This window comes from Gallinula chloropus (genome assembly GCF_964237585.1).
Source record: "Gallinula chloropus genome assembly, chromosome: 27".
NCBI lineage: Eukaryota > Metazoa > Chordata > Aves > Gruiformes > Rallidae > Gallinula > Gallinula chloropus.
In genome coordinates, this window is record NC_140112.1 from 2090657 (window position 1) to 2104848 (window position 14192).

The window sequence follows — 14192 nt, forward strand, 5'->3', positions numbered from 1 at the left end:
CAGTAGGGGGCGCGGTGCCGCCGTTGGCCGCTCCGCTCCCCGCGCTCCGTTCCGCGGGGCGCTGGGTATCGGGGAGACGGCGCAAGACAAAAGGCGCGGCGGCGGGGCGATGGGCGGCGGGGCGGCGCCATGAGGAGGAGACGGCGGCGGCGGCGGCGGCGGTGGCGGCGGCGAGGAGGAGGAGGAGGAGGAGGAGGAGGAGGGCGAGGAGCATGGCGGCGGGCGGCGGCGGCGGCGGCGGGGCGCGGCGGGGGCTGCTGAAGCGGAAGCCCAACTTCACGCTGCAGGAGATCGACATCCTGATGAGCGAGGTGCTGAAGTACGAGCAGCTGCTCTTCGGCGCCGCCGCCAGCACCGTCAACGCCTACGAGAAGCAGAAGATCTGGTGGCGCATCACCAACAAGATCAACGCCGCCGGCCGCAACCAGCGCGACATCGGCGAGGTGAAGAACCGCTGGCGGGGGCTGCGCCGGCGGGCCAACGATAAAATCACCCGGCACCGGCAGGAGAGGCAAGGACCGGCCGCCCGACCCGCCGGTAGACCCGGCAACAACGGCAACGGCGACGGCAACGGCTCCGGGCCCGGCCCGCCGGAGCTCGGCCCCGGGCCCGCGCCCGGTTGGGGACCGCGAGGCGCCGCCGGTATCGATCCGCCGCTTCTCAGCGCCGAGGGGCTGGCGCCGCACGGTGGGTGCGGGGCGGGGGGCTGGGGACACGTTGGGGATGGGGGACAGGTGAGGGGAGAGGCGGGGACGCGGGGATCAGGACCCCAGAGGGGACAGGGGGACACAGGGACCAGGACCCCAGAGGGGACACGGGGACCAGGACCCCAGAGGGGACACGGGGGCACAGGGACCAGGACCCCAGAGGAGACAGGGGGGTACAGGGACCAGGACCCCAGAGGAGACAGGGGGGTACAGGGACCAGGACCCCAGAGGGGACACGGGGGCACAGGGACCAGGACCCCAGAGGGGACAGGGGGGCACAGGAACCAGGACCCCAGAGGAGACAGGGGGGTACAGGGACCAGGACCCGAGAGGGGACATGGGGACCAGGACCTGAGAGGGGACACGGGGACACAGGGACCAGGACCCCAGAGGGGACACAGGGGCACAGGGACCAGGACCCGAGAGGGGACACGGGGACACAGGGACCAGGACCCCAAAGGGGACATGGGGACCAGGACCTGAGAGGGGACACGGGGACACAGGGACCAGGACCCCAGAGGGGACACGGGGGCACAGGGACCAGGACCCCAGAGGGGTCAGGAATGTGATGGGGGCACTGGGACAAGGGTGTAGATATGGGGGACTGGGGCAGGGACACGGGAGAGCAGGACCGGGATTGGGGTGGGGGGACCAGGACTGAGGCGCTGGGACCGGGTGTGTGAAGGATGTGGGGGGTCAGGACCAGGACAGTGACAGCGGGACTGGGATGTGGGGGACTGGGGTGTAGATACAGGGGGCCAAGGCAGGGATGTGGAGGGCTGGGACAGGGACGTGGGGGACAGGGACACTGGGGGACTAGGACAAGTGTGTGGAGAGACAGGGGCAGGGATGGGGGGCACAAGGACTGGGGCATAGGGGAACCAGGACTGGGACACAGAGGACTGGAACAGGGGACTGAGACCAGGACGGGTGCATGAAACAAGAGGGACCAGGGGGTGGGGGGACACGGACTAGGCTGCAGGGAGACAGGACTGTGTCAGGGGCACTGGGACCGGGATGTGGGGGCCCAGGACAAGGACATGGAGGGCTGGGACAGGGACGTGGGGGGCACTGGGACCAGGACAAGTGTGGGGGGGAACTGGGGCAGAGACATGGGGGACCAGGACAGGGACACAGACACAGGGGAAGAGGGCAGGGGCATGGGGGACTGGAATGGAGACAACAGACATGAGAGGACTGGGACCAGGTCAGTTGGACAAGAACAAGTGCCTGGAGAGATTGGGACGGGGACATGGAGGGGACACAGACATGGGGGAGAAGCACAGGGACATGGAGGACTGGGACAGGGATCTGGGGAGACCAGTGTAGGGACACGGGAGACAGGGACAGCAAGAGGGGCACTGGGACTAGGACAGGAGGATACCAGGGCCTGGATGGGGACACGAAGCACGAGGGACATGAGACTCAGGAACCTGGCCAGGTGCAAGGAGCAGAGCACTGGGGCAGGGGACCAGGACAGGGCCAGCAGCACTGAGACAAGGTCAGGGACATGGGGGGACCTGTGCCAGCACAGGGGACTGGCACCAGGACAGCAACAGAGGGGACTGAGACCAGGACAAGGGACAGGTGTACCAGACCTGGGACAGGGACATGAGGGGACCAGGATGAAGACGGGGACGTGGGGGAACATGGATCAGGGTGGGAACAAGAGACAGCAGCACTGGAATCAGGCCAGGGGTAGAAGAGGCTGGTAACAGGACAGGGACTTGGTTGGGATTGGCACAGGGACAACAGCAGGACCAGGACAGGGACAATTGACATGGGTAAATTGGGACCAGGATGGGAACATTTGGGTTATTGGGACCAGGACAAGGGACATGTGGGGACCAGGACAGGGACGTGGGGGTACCAGGCCTGTGCAGGGACATGGTGGCACCACATTCAGAACAGGGATATGGGAGTACTGGGACCAGGAGAGGGAAGAGGGACATGGGATGGGGCTGGACCAGGATGAAGGACACAGATGGGAGGGGGACCGAGCACAGCAGAGGGGACCTGGGAGTCCAGGGGTGGGGAAGAAGGGAGCAGAGGCAGGAGGAGGTCAGGCACCTCAGCCTGTGGGGCACTGGGGTGATGGGGGGGGGTCCCGCCAGCTGCCCTGCGCTCTCCATCCATCCCGCAGGCGTCAAGGAGGAGGCGGTGAAGGAGGAGCCGGTCGAGGTGAAGACTGAGCCCTTCCACAGCCCGGCCACCGACAGCATCCCCGGCCACGGCCCCGAGCGCCGCTTACCCCACACCGGCATCCGCCCGCCCGGGGAGCTGTGCGAGGGCTGGAGCCGGAGCCCCCCGCGCCCCCCACCCCCTGAACTCTCCCTGGCTGAGCTGGGCGGGCAGCAGGAGCCGTTGGGCTCCGATTTCCCGAGCATCCTCTTCGAGCAAGAGGCCGAGCATCTCAATAACTGTGGCACGGGTGAAGCGGGACCCCCCGGGACAACGGGGCTGTCGGATGGGGCTCCCGACTGTACCCAGCTCAGCCCGGCCGAGAAACGCATCGTGCAGTCCAACGAGCGGCTGGTGCAGGAGCTGCGAGCCTTCCGCCGGGAATACACCGAGAGCCGCCGGGAAACCACCTCGGTCCTGCGCCTCATCGCCCAGGCGCTGGGTGGCCTCAGCCGCAGCCTGGCCGAAATCCGAGACCTCTACCTCCGGGAGCAGGCGGTCCCCAAACCCTGAGCCCCCCCACTTTCCCCCCCACCCCCCCCCCACGCAGCTGGCTGTGTGTGCCCGCGGCTTGTGGGGACCGCCCTGGGGACAGTTTCCATCCCACCCTCCCCAATTCCTCCCCCTTCCCCCCCCCCCCCAGCGCCCGGTTGCTTCTTTTATTATTTTTATTTTAGTTCTTTTTTCCCCTCCCTCCATCCCCCTAAAATAAAACTCAGAGCTGCCCCCCGGCTGCCCCTCCCCGGGCTCATTGTGGGGTTTGGATGGGGGGTGATGGGATGCTGGGACCTGCAGTGCCCTGGGAGATGGGGCAGCGGTTTGCACCCCTGGGGTTTGGAGTTGAGGGTCCCACATGCAGCCTGTGGCTGGACACCCCCCCCCCCAGCGATGGTGGGGAGGGGAAGAACCACCCCAGGAGCTGCTGCCTGAAATAACCGGGGTAAATCACACCCCCCTGTGCCGGCTCCTCACCACCAGTCGTGAAGGGTCACAGGTCCCAGCTCTGGCATTTTGGGGGGGGGGGGGGGGGGGGGGCAGTGGAGGAGTTGGCCTTGTCCCCACAGAGCCCATCCCAGGACTGAATTTGCTGCTTTCTAACCCAAAATGCCACTGGGGGTGGTTTCACACCCCACCTGTGAGCAGTGGGGCTGGGTGGGCAGCAGAGCTCCTGGGCTGGCTCATTTGGGGGGGAATTACCCACCCACCCCACCCCACCCCACCCCCAGTTTTTGGGTGGAGAAGCCCCAGAGACAGAAGATTGGGGGTGTGGGGAGGGGGACGGTCGCAGCTCCCCCTCACAGCTCCCTGGGGAGAGGGGCAGGGCTCTGTCCCCCCCATCCCCTCACCCCAGCACGACGATGACACCGGGTTTGGGGGGACAAGACGCAGTTTAATGCCAACCCCCGGGGGTGGGGGGGGGTGGGAAGAGCCAGGGCTGAATCCAGACATGGGGGTGCTGGGGTGCGGTGATGCACGGCCCTCGGGGGACCCCCGGGCATCCCCCCCATGCGTGCACGGGGCCGTTGGCACCCGGAGCCGGGGTGGAGGCGGCCACAAAGGGCCCAGTGTGCGGGACAAGAGCCACCCTGTGCTGCTGACACCGGGTCACCCCCGGGACAGCCGGGAAGGGCCCGATCCGGCTACGGCCAGGGCACCCTCCCGGCCCCACGGTGGGGGGATGAGGGTCCCCAGCCTGGCCCCGCTGGCCCGTGGCAGAAGGATGCTGGGATCCTCGTGGGTGCTCAGGCTCCGGGGTAGCTGGGCTGTGCTGGGACGTAGGGCGGAGGTGCTGTGGGAGGAGAGGGATGGGGGGGGGATCAGTCCCTGCAAGGACACTGTGCCCCCAGCCCCCTGAATGTGGGGGGGCTGCCCAGAGCTTACCTGTTGGGTTGTAGACGGGGGGGCCGGAGGGGTAGAGCGGGTACTGGGCAGCGGGGCCGGGCGGTGGGTACATGGCCATGGGGGTGAAGCCAGGCTGGGGGGGTGCAGGGCCGACTTTGGGGTCCATGGGGAAAGGGGCTTGGGGGGGCACAGGGGGGTAGCTGGACAGCGGGATCTCTGGTCCTGTGGGAGAGATGGGGGTGGGGGGTGGGCTGTGGCACCCAGCACAGGGATAGGGACAGAGCCCAGCCGTGCCCACGGGTGGCCATGGCCCTGGGGGAGGGGCGCAGGGGGTGGCAGTGGGCACGGGGGTGGCAGCAGCACCCACTCCAATGCCCTCCCCAGCACCCAAATCCCCACCCCACCCCTCCCACCTTGCACGGGGGTGCGGAGGTGCTGCCGGCGCTGGTACAGGTAGCAGCAGGAGCACATGAAGCAGCAGACGATGGTGGTGACGATGGCGATGAAGAGCACCACGGCCGAGGCGATGCCCGCGATGGTCTTGGGGCTGCGGGACACCGCGGGGACGTGGCGGAGCGGAGCCTGGCAAGGGGGCACCTGGGGCAGCCCCACACACACACACCCTGCAGGGTATCACCCCCCACACAACCCCCCAGTGCCCGCAGCACCGAGGGACACCCCTGGGACACCCACCTGGGGATTGGGGGGACAGCGCCCAGCACCCAGCATCTGGCACCGGTACCCAGCACCCAGCATCACTGCCCAGAACCCAGTGCCCAGCACCCAGTACCAACACCCATGGCCCAGCACCAGTGCTCAGGACCAACACCCAGCACCAATGCAGCACCAGCACCCAGTACCACTGCCCAGGCCACAATGCCACTGCCCAGCACCCAGCACCCAATACCAAGACCCAGTACCAGCACCCAGCACCACTGCCCAGTGCCAGCACCCAATACCGACACCCACTGCCCAGCACCAGGGCCCAGGACCCAGGACCAACACCCTGCACCAACCCAGTATCCCTGCCCAGGGCCCAGCACCAACACCCAGCATCAACCCAGTACCACTGCCCGCTGTCACTGCCCAGGTCCCAGTGCCACTGCCCAGCACCCAATACCAACACCCATTGCACCAGGGCCCAGGACCAACACCCAGCACCCTGCACCAACCCAGTATCACTGCCCAGGGCCCAGCACCAGCACCCAGCATCGCTGCCCAGGGCCCAGCACCAATACCCAGCATCAACCCAGTACCACTGCTCAGGACCAGAGCCCAGTACCAGCACCCAGTATCACTGCCCAGTGCCCAGCACCAATACCCAGCATCAACCCAGTACCACTGCTCAGGACCAAAGCCCAGTACCAGCACCCAGTATCACTGCCCAGTGCCTAGCACCCAATACCGACACCCACTGCCCAGCACCAGGGCCCAGGACCCAGCACCAGCACCCAGCATCAGCCCAGTACCACTGCCCAGCACCCAATCCCCACAACCCAGGGCCCAAAGGCAAGCATGCAGCCCCCAGCCCCAGCCCCCAGCCCCCAGCCCCCAGCCCCAGCCCCAGCACCTGAAGGCGAGGCAGTGGCGCTGCTGGCGCTCGGTGAGCAGGCGCAGGGGGTCCCGGCAGCAGTACCGCTGGTGGCACGTGCCGCAGCAGAAGGTGAAGAAGTCACAGTCGAAGCCGGGGTGCCAGGAGCCGTTCCTGTCCACGTACCACAGGCAGTCCTCGCCCCCCGCCACTGGGGACGACCACCGGTCACCCCCACGGCACCAGCGCCAGCCCACGTGTCCCCCACCCCCCATCCTGCCTTGGGGACACAGCACCATACCCTGTGCCCAGTGTATCCCACAGCCCCCTGGATCCTGCTCCATCCAGCCCCCTGCCCCCCCCAGACCTTGTTCCATCCCACCCTGCTCCATCTCAGCCAGCCCCAGGCCCCCCCACCCAGGCCTCTCCCCCACCGGGTGCTCCAGTGCCGCCTCCCAGCTCTATTTCTGGCCAGAGCCACCTGCGCACCCAGAAATAGCCCTGGGATGGGGCCGGGGCCTGGGGAGCAGCCGGAGAGGCCGGGGCAGCGGCCGGGGCAGCGGCTGGGGTGGGACTGGTTCCTGTGGAGCTGGTGGGGAGGGAGCTGGAAGTCCCCAGTGGCTTCTTGGGGGGCTCCTATGGGGCCCACTCGCTGCCCAACGGGGCTGGAAGCAGCTCAGAGCCGAGTGGGGAAACTGAGGCACGGGCCACGCCGGTGGGGAGCACCCAAATCCCCGGGGACCGGGTGTCCCGGCTGGGGTGGGCACCAGCTCCAGGGCTCTCAGGGACACCCCAAAAGCACCAAATGAGGGGGGGGGGGAGGGGAAGGGGGACACGGGGAGGGGACGGTGCCCAGCCGGACACGCTGGGGCAGGGGGACCCCTGTGGGAAGAGGCCGCGTTGCTGGGGCAGACCAAGGCCATAGCCGGTGGCACCGGGACCCCCACCCCCACCCCCGGCACCCCCCCCCGCCCCGTGTCTCTTACCCAGCGAGGCGGCCACGGCCACCAGCACGGTGCCGGCCAGGGGCCAGGCGCTGCCGGTGCCGCCGGGCCCCATCCCGGGGTGGGGGAGCGGCGCGGGGTCGGGCCCGGTGCCCCCGCTCAACCGTGGAGGGGGGCGGGCGGCGGCGGCTGCGGTAACGGCCCCGCTGCGGTAACGGCCCCGGGGCTGCGGCGGGGCCGGTAGGAGCCCGGGGCCGCTCCCGGTGCCGGTGCAAGGCCCGCAGTGACGCCGCAGCCCGGCGGCGCTCGGTTGCTGGCCGGTGCCCACCCCCACCACCACCACCCCCCCCGCGGAAAAGGAGGAGGAGGAGGAGGAGGAAGGGTGGGGGGAGCTCCGGCGCTCGGTCCGCAGCCCAGCCCAGCCCGGCCCGGCCCCCCCTCCCTCACCGCCTTCCCCCCGCTGCCCATCCCCTCTCCCACGCCCCCGCACCCCTTATTTCCCTGTCCCCTCCCCCTGCACCCCATCCTGCCACCATCCATCCTTGCCCCTCTCCCCTGCACCCCCCACCTTTTGCACCCCACTTCTGCCATGCCCCCCTCCCCCTTCCTCCCCCAGCACCCTTTATTTCTCCCCCCCCAGCACCCCATCCCTTCTCCATCCTTGCACCCCCCCCCCGCACCCCTTCCCTTCCCCACCCCCTCATCCCCCTCCACACCCACCCTTAACCCTTCCCTTCCCCTGCACCCCCCATCCCAGGTGCTGGGGGCACGGCTGGACCTGGGTAGCCCCCTGGCTCTGGGCCCCCCCTCCCCATCACTATCCCGAGCCCACAGAGGGACCCCAAAGCTCCTGGGCCAGCTGTTGGCACTGCCAACCCCGCGCCGGTTCCAGGGGAGGGGGCTGGGGGCAGAGCTGGGGTGCAGGTGATGCACCCCAAGGGGCTGGTGAGGACAGGAGTACCCCAACAATCACGTTTATTGGAGATTCGGATCGGGGATCGTGGTGGCACCATCAGCGTCGGGGGAGGTCACAGTGGCAGGGAGGAGACGTGGGAGGGGGCCAGCCCCATGCACCCCATCCCAGCCCCGTGCACCCCATCCCAGCCCCGTGCACCCCAGGGGTGCTGGAGGGGGCGGCTGTGCCCCGCTCCCGTGTCCTCAACATCGGTGGGGTGTGGGACAGCTCCGTCCCCGCTGTCCCTGGGCCAGCCAGGCTGTGCCCCTCCAGGGGGGAGGACGGGGACGGACACGGGTTGGGGGGTGTGGGGGGTGTGGGGGCTGTCCAGGCTTTACACCTGTGTGACGATCTCGCCGTTCTCAGGCACGTAGACCTGCACGGGCACGCCGTCCGGGGAGCGCCGCAGGACGTGGACTGGGGGCACCTGCGTGGGAGAAGGAGCCCATGGGTGCTGGAACCCCACCCTGCGCCAGGGCAGCACCCCAGGGTGCACATCCCGGAGCTGGGAGGGGGGTAGGGGGGTGGGTTTTTGTGGGGCCACGGCAGCAGGTACTGACTTGCCCGGTGTGGGCCCCGTCTGTGCCGCAGGTGCCGGCCGTCCCCGCACGCTGTGCCGGTGCACCGGGGTCTACGGCATGTGTCTGTCCCGGAGGGACCCCCCAGGAGGAGGGGGGAACTGGACCCCAAAATGTCTGCAGGGACCCCACTGGCTGGGGGGATCCCTTCAGAAGGTGCTCATCCTGCCCCAAAGGACCTTGAGGGGCTCTGGTCCCACCCCCGAGACCCTCACGACACCCTGGTCCTGGGCATAGGACCCCCTCAGGACCCCAACCCTGCCCCAGGGACCCTTGTGGAACCCTGGTCCTGCCCCAGGGACCCCCTTAAGGACCTTTCCCAGGCCTGTTCCGGGGACCCTTGGGGTGCCCAGTCTTGCCCATGGGAGACTCATGGGACCCCAATTTTTGCCCTGCAATCCCCTCAGGACCCCAATCCTCCCCCTGGGACCCACTTAGGACCCTGGTCCTGCCCCCCGGCCACCATGGGAACCCAGAAGGACACCCAGAGGGTCTTTATCCTGCCCCAGGGACCTTCATGAGACCCCAATTCTTCCCCACAGATCCTCATGGGACCCCAATTCTTCCCCACACACCACCTCAGGACCCCACTCTTGTCCTGGGGACCCTCAGTGAGGACCCCACCCATACCACTCCTCCCCGAACCAACTCAGGGTGACAACTCATGTCCCACAGCCACCTTCAGGCCAGCACCCAGAGGGTCCCCACATGAGGACGGGCACCACAGCGACCCCTCACCCTCCCATAACCCCCACCGGCCAGACCCTACCTGAGGCCGCGACAGGACTCCGCGGGCGATGGGCACATCCCTGATGGTGCCACCCCGGGGTCCCCGAAAGGCCCCTTGCCGGTCGAGGGAGTGGGGACGAGCCCCCCGCAGCCGGGTGCGCTGGTGCCACAGCTTGAGCTCCTCATCCACGTCCGCCTTGGAGAGCCCCCGGCCCCCCGCCGCCGGCGCGTAGTCCTTGAGCGAGGGGGTGCGCACGATGCGGCTGTGCGAGGGCACCAGGCGCTGGTAGCGTAACGGGGCCAGATCCTGCTCGTAGAGGAAAGCCGGGGGGATGGAGGGCGGCCGAAAGCGCTGAGCACCCCGCAGGTAATAATCGCTTTCAGCCAGGGCAGCTGGAGGGCGCAGGAAGGAGACGTCGGGGCTGCTGCTGCCCGGAGAGGTGGCGCGGGAGATGCTGGATATATCGGAGATGCTGTCGTCGGAGCCGGAGCGGCACGCGGGGCCGGGGGGAGGGATGCAGGAGGTGGGGACTGTCACCGTGTAGTATGTGGGGCGTCGGCGGGGGACGGCGCTGCGGCCCCTGGGCTCACCGGGCTGCCAGCACGCCTCCAGCCTGTGGATAGACCCTTCCCTGAGTCAGGGTGAGCTCTGGGGGGCTGAGCACCCTGTGGGTGCAGGGTGCAGCAGCCCACAAGGTTATCTCCACCCTCCTGCCCGGGGAGGAGGGGGATTCAGCTCCATCCCCCCCCCCCCTTGCAGAAGCCCCTGTCACCCTCCACCCCCATGCACGGGACGTACCTCAGCGACTGGGTCTGTCCTCGCCGGCCCGATGGCTCCGGGGTGCTGGGAGCGCTGGAGCCCGCCGGCCGGCACAGCACCAGGGGTCTGATGGGGACGAAGCGGTAAGGGGGCACGTCCCCCAGCCTGGGCACCGGTGGGGCTGCAGGGTTGGGGCTGCCAGGGGCCGAGGGGGCAGCCAGCGGGGGCCCAGGGTAGCTCCGGGTGCCCCATGTTTCCCCATCTCCAGGTTCTACACTGGGTTTTTTGGCCTTCTCATAGGGTCTGTCGAGGCAGGTCTCCTGCCAGGGAGTAGGGGGGGGCTGTGGGGGCCCCGACCCCTCCTCTTCAGTGGGTTCCTTGGGGCACGGAGACCCCTGTGGGGTGGCAGGTCCCGGCAGCCGCGTCTCCTCTGCAGGAGAGAGATGGCAGGTTGGGATGGGGAGACACATGGTGGTGGTGGGGGCACTGCCAAGCCCCCCCCCCCACACCCCCTCCCAGATCCCTGCAGCCCCCTTACCCTCCTCCAGCAGGACGGTGTCGGACAGCGAGCTGTCATCGGAGGCGCTGAGCTCTGAGGGGCAGGGGGCTGGGTGAGAACGGGGCCAGTGCCGCCGCCGGGTGCCAAAACTCTCCCACGGCACCCGCCGCCACCCAGCGCGTCCCCGGAGGCCTCCGCTCCCCATCTCCCACGCCGCCTGTCCCGACACGCTCTGGGACGGTGGCGGTACCGGCCAGGCCGGCTTTGCTGCAGGCAGCTCCCAGCCTGCCCAGGCTGGGCAGGACGAGGGGGATGGGGCAGCTCCGGGGGCACCGGGAGGGAAGGAGCCACCCCGGTCATGGAGGGGGACAATGGATGGGGGAGCAACTGGGAGGGTGGTGGGGATGAAGCCAAGGATGGGATGGAGGGGGGACACATGGCTGCAATTGGGGCAAATCCTGGCACCCATTGGGGTGTGCTCGCTGGGGGTGGCAAATCGGGGTGCAGCGAGCAGGGGGTGAGCTTTGGGGTGCATCCGTGGGGTGCATCCAGCAGGGATGATGTATTGGGGTGCATGCACTGGGAATGGAATATCAGGGTGCGTTCACCAGGATGCATCCAGCAGGGAGAGTGTATTGGGGTGCTTTCACTGGGGGGGTGATGGGGGGGGCTGGGGCGCATTCCCAGGGAGACCACATGCTTGGGGGGCATCAGGTGTGTGGGGGGGGAGGCATTCAGTGGGGACAGAGGACGCTGCACACCCCAGGGATGGCGTATCAGGGTGCACCCAACCGAGCTGCCCCCATCTCTGCCTCCCCCAACCTCCAGCATCCCCCAAAAGATCCACCACCAGCTTGAAGGGGAGGGTGGGCACACAAGGCGGGTGGGGGGGGGCCGCTCACCCTCAGCAGCGCCGGTTCCGCTGACCGTGGGCAGAGGCCGCCGGCCGGCCAGGAGCCGGTGCTGGTTGAGGATGTTCTCCAGGTCCTTGAGCTTCTGCTCCTCCAGCAGCGCGGCCGTTTGCCGGCGCTTCCGGAGCCGCTTCCCGATGTTCTCCTCCCGGCACAGGCGCCGGGCGGCTTTGGCGATCTGCAGCTGGAGAGCCAGGTCCCGCTCCAGGGCGCTCAGGGGGTCCTGGGGGACGAGGGGACACCCTCAGCACCCCATCACCATGTTTAGGCGCTAACGAAGGCGTTGGATAATGAGGGGCTGTTGGAATTCTTTTTGTGGGGGATGGGGATGTCTCCTGGGGATGTGGAATTCCTTCAGGGGGATGGGGATGGGGATGGGGATGGGGATGGGGATGGGGATGGGGATGGGGATGTCTCCTGGGGACGTGGAATTCCTTCAGGGGGATGGGGATGGGGATGTCTTCTGGGGACGTGGAATTCCTTCAGGGGGATGGGGATGTCTCCTGGGGACGTGGAATTCCTTCAGGAGGATGGGGATGGGGATGTCTCCTGGGGACGCTTGGGAAGCTTCCGTATCTTCCCCAGATGGAGAGGGGTCCCCACCACCCACCCCAGGGACCACCCCTAACCCCAGTTGCACCCCGAGGAGCCCCTCACCGCCCCGTGCAGGACCAGGGTCTCATCCAGCTTGAAGGCAGCACCGATCCTGCGCCGGACCTTGGGAGGCTTCTCGCCGGCTTTCAGGGGGTACTCGCGGGGCAGCGTCCCCGTCAGCTCCTGGGGACGGCACGGGGGGGGGGACACACTGAGCCGCTGCCGTGGAGGTGGCTGGGGAGAGGCTGAGGGGGGGGTGCTGGGGTGTCTGTAGGGTGCGTGTCCCCCCCGCCCCGCTCACCGCCTCACGCAGGCAGAGCCGCCGCAGCTCCTGCACGCAGCTCTCCAGCCGGGCCTCCAGCGCCTGCTGCTGCCTGCGCCCGGCCTGCGCCCGCTCCTTCAGGGGCGACACGGGGCTGTCGGGGCCTGGGGGGGGTGGGGGGGCGGACAGACAGACGGATGGACAGATGGACCCCCCCTCCTGAGGTGTACCCAGCACCCTCTCCCTACACCCCGCCAGCTGCCTCAGTTTCCCCCCAGCCCCAGGGGGAGGAGAAGCAGCTGTGGGTTGCCCCCCCCATCCCCCCCAATTCATCCCCCCCCCGCCCCCTTCCCCAGCAGCACCCATGGGTGCTGCGGTTCCCTCAGGGCAGCCGTGATTTCCCAGCACGGCAGCGGGGGAGGGGGGACACACACACACACGCCAGACGGGGAAGGTTTCACCCTGACTCAGCCGTCCAGGAGTGAAACCTGGCTGAGTCAAACCCCCCCCACACCGCCCCCCTGGGCCGCGGGAACCCCCCTCCCTCCCCCTAAAGGAGCTTCTGGGTGTCCCCATGTGCTGAATCGCCCCGTTCTCAGCTCTGGGACAGGGGGTAGGGGTGGGGGGAGCCGTCTATAAGAGCACAGAGGGAGATTGAGCCCCCCAAGACCTTTGCCCCCCACCCAGTGCTCACCCGAATGCAGCATGATCCCGCTGTCGGTGTCGCTCGCCTCCCCCATGCCGGGCCGGGACCCTGTGGGTGACAGCAGGGAGTCGCCTTGTCCCCCCCCTGCCACCCCCCGGCAAGCACCCATGGGTGCGCTCCCCTCGTAATCCCCCCCAAACCCCAGCATCGTCCGTGTGTCGTGTGTCCCGTCCCCCCCCCCACTTCCCGGTCCTTCCCCGGTCGCCGGCGATGGCGGCGGGGCGGAGGGGGGGGTGAGGCGAGGCCGTGTTTGCTTTGCCTGCCTTCGGGTAGGTCCTACAATAAACAAAGGTGTGCGAGCACGTGCCCGGCACCGGGGCTGCCCGGAGAGACCCATCCCGGGGGCAAAGGTGGGCTGGGAGCGGCGGGGGGGGGGTGGGGGGGGTGGGGTCCGGGTCCGGTTCCGCCGGGCGCTTCTCCCGGTTTTCCTTTCTTTTCCGGACGCGGATCCCGCAGGGCCTGGGAAATCCTCCACCCTTCAGATCCCCCCCCCCCCCCCAGCACCCCGTTTCCCACCCCCCTCCCTCGACTTTTGCTCATGGGGAGGGGGCGCGGGGGAGCCGCTGGTTCGTAGCTGTAGGTTGGTGCCGCCGCCGTGCCTCAGTTTCCCCCGGCGGGAGGTGGAGCTGTTTGGGGAAACTGAGGCAGGGGACGGAGGGGTCCCGGGGCTGGCGGGGAAGGGGGTGGTGGGGGTGGGGGTGTCCGCGGCGGGGCCGGTGGGCGATGCCTTACCTGGGCGCTCGCCGCCGCTGCCGGCTCTGCCGCGCCCGGGACACGGGACGTGCCGTGACTTGAGGCGGGGGGAGGAGCGGCCGAGCAGCACCTGCCCGGGCCGGCGGCAGCGCCCGACCTCGCCCCGCCACGGGGGGGGGAGAGGAGGAGGAGGAGGAGGAGGAAGGAGGAGAAGGAAGGAGGAGAAGGAGGAAGGTCGGGCCACACGCACGGGCCGGCACCGCACAGCGCGGCGCTGGGTGGGGCGGGGGGACAAAGTGC

At 68.8% G+C, this 14192-nt stretch overlaps 3 protein-coding genes across 3 annotated transcripts; 1 reads left to right on the forward strand and 2 right to left on the reverse strand.

The window, feature by feature from the left end:
• Window positions 1–212: 212 nt before the first annotated feature.
• Window positions 213–3614, forward strand: LOC311201511 (uncharacterized protein; the record flags this gene model as incomplete). Its single annotated transcript, XM_084275902.1, has 2 exons — window positions 213–687; window positions 2851–3614. The coding sequence occupies 2 exons, from the start codon at window positions 213–215 to the stop codon at window positions 3399–3401; spliced, it is 1026 nt and encodes a 341-aa protein (XP_084132028.1). The 3' UTR covers window positions 3402–3614.
• A 651-nt stretch (window positions 3615–4265) lies between these two features.
• On the reverse strand, window positions 4266–7607 carry SHISA4 (shisa family member 4). Its single transcript, XM_084275880.1, has 5 exons — window positions 7248–7607; window positions 6301–6472; window positions 5144–5277; window positions 4770–4952; window positions 4266–4677 (listed from the first exon to the last, which is right to left on the reverse strand). Exons 1-5 carry the CDS (start codon window positions 7318–7320, stop codon window positions 4631–4633), a joined length of 609 nt encoding a protein of 202 aa, XP_084132006.1. The 5' UTR covers window positions 7321–7607; the 3' UTR covers window positions 4266–4630.
• Window positions 7608–8314: 707 nt separating this feature from the next.
• INAVA (innate immunity activator) lies at window positions 8315–13308 on the reverse strand (the record flags this gene model as incomplete). Its single annotated transcript, XM_084275881.1, has 8 exons — window positions 8315–8587; window positions 9508–10081; window positions 10267–10657; window positions 10766–10819; window positions 11629–11860; window positions 12295–12414; window positions 12533–12657; window positions 13188–13308. The coding sequence occupies 8 exons, from the start codon at window positions 13306–13308 to the stop codon at window positions 8495–8497; spliced, it is 1710 nt and encodes a 569-aa protein (XP_084132007.1). The 3' UTR covers window positions 8315–8494.
• Window positions 13309–14192: the final 884 nt, after the last annotated feature.

Excerpts from the sequence above, each read along its gene's own strand:
- SHISA4 (XM_084275880.1), bottom strand. The coding sequence starts at position 7,320 with ATGGGGCCCGGCGGCACCGGCAGCGCCTGGCCCCTGGCCGGCACCGTG. Across the intron at positions 4,953-5,143 it reads CCTCCGCACCCCCGTGCAAG|GACCAGAGATCCCGCTGTCC; the intron begins GTGGGAGGGGTG and ends TCTCTCCCACAG. Across the intron at positions 4,678-4,769 it reads CCCCGTCTACAACCCAACAG|CACCTCCGCCCTACGTCCCA; the intron begins GTAAGCTCTGGG and ends CTCCTCCCACAG.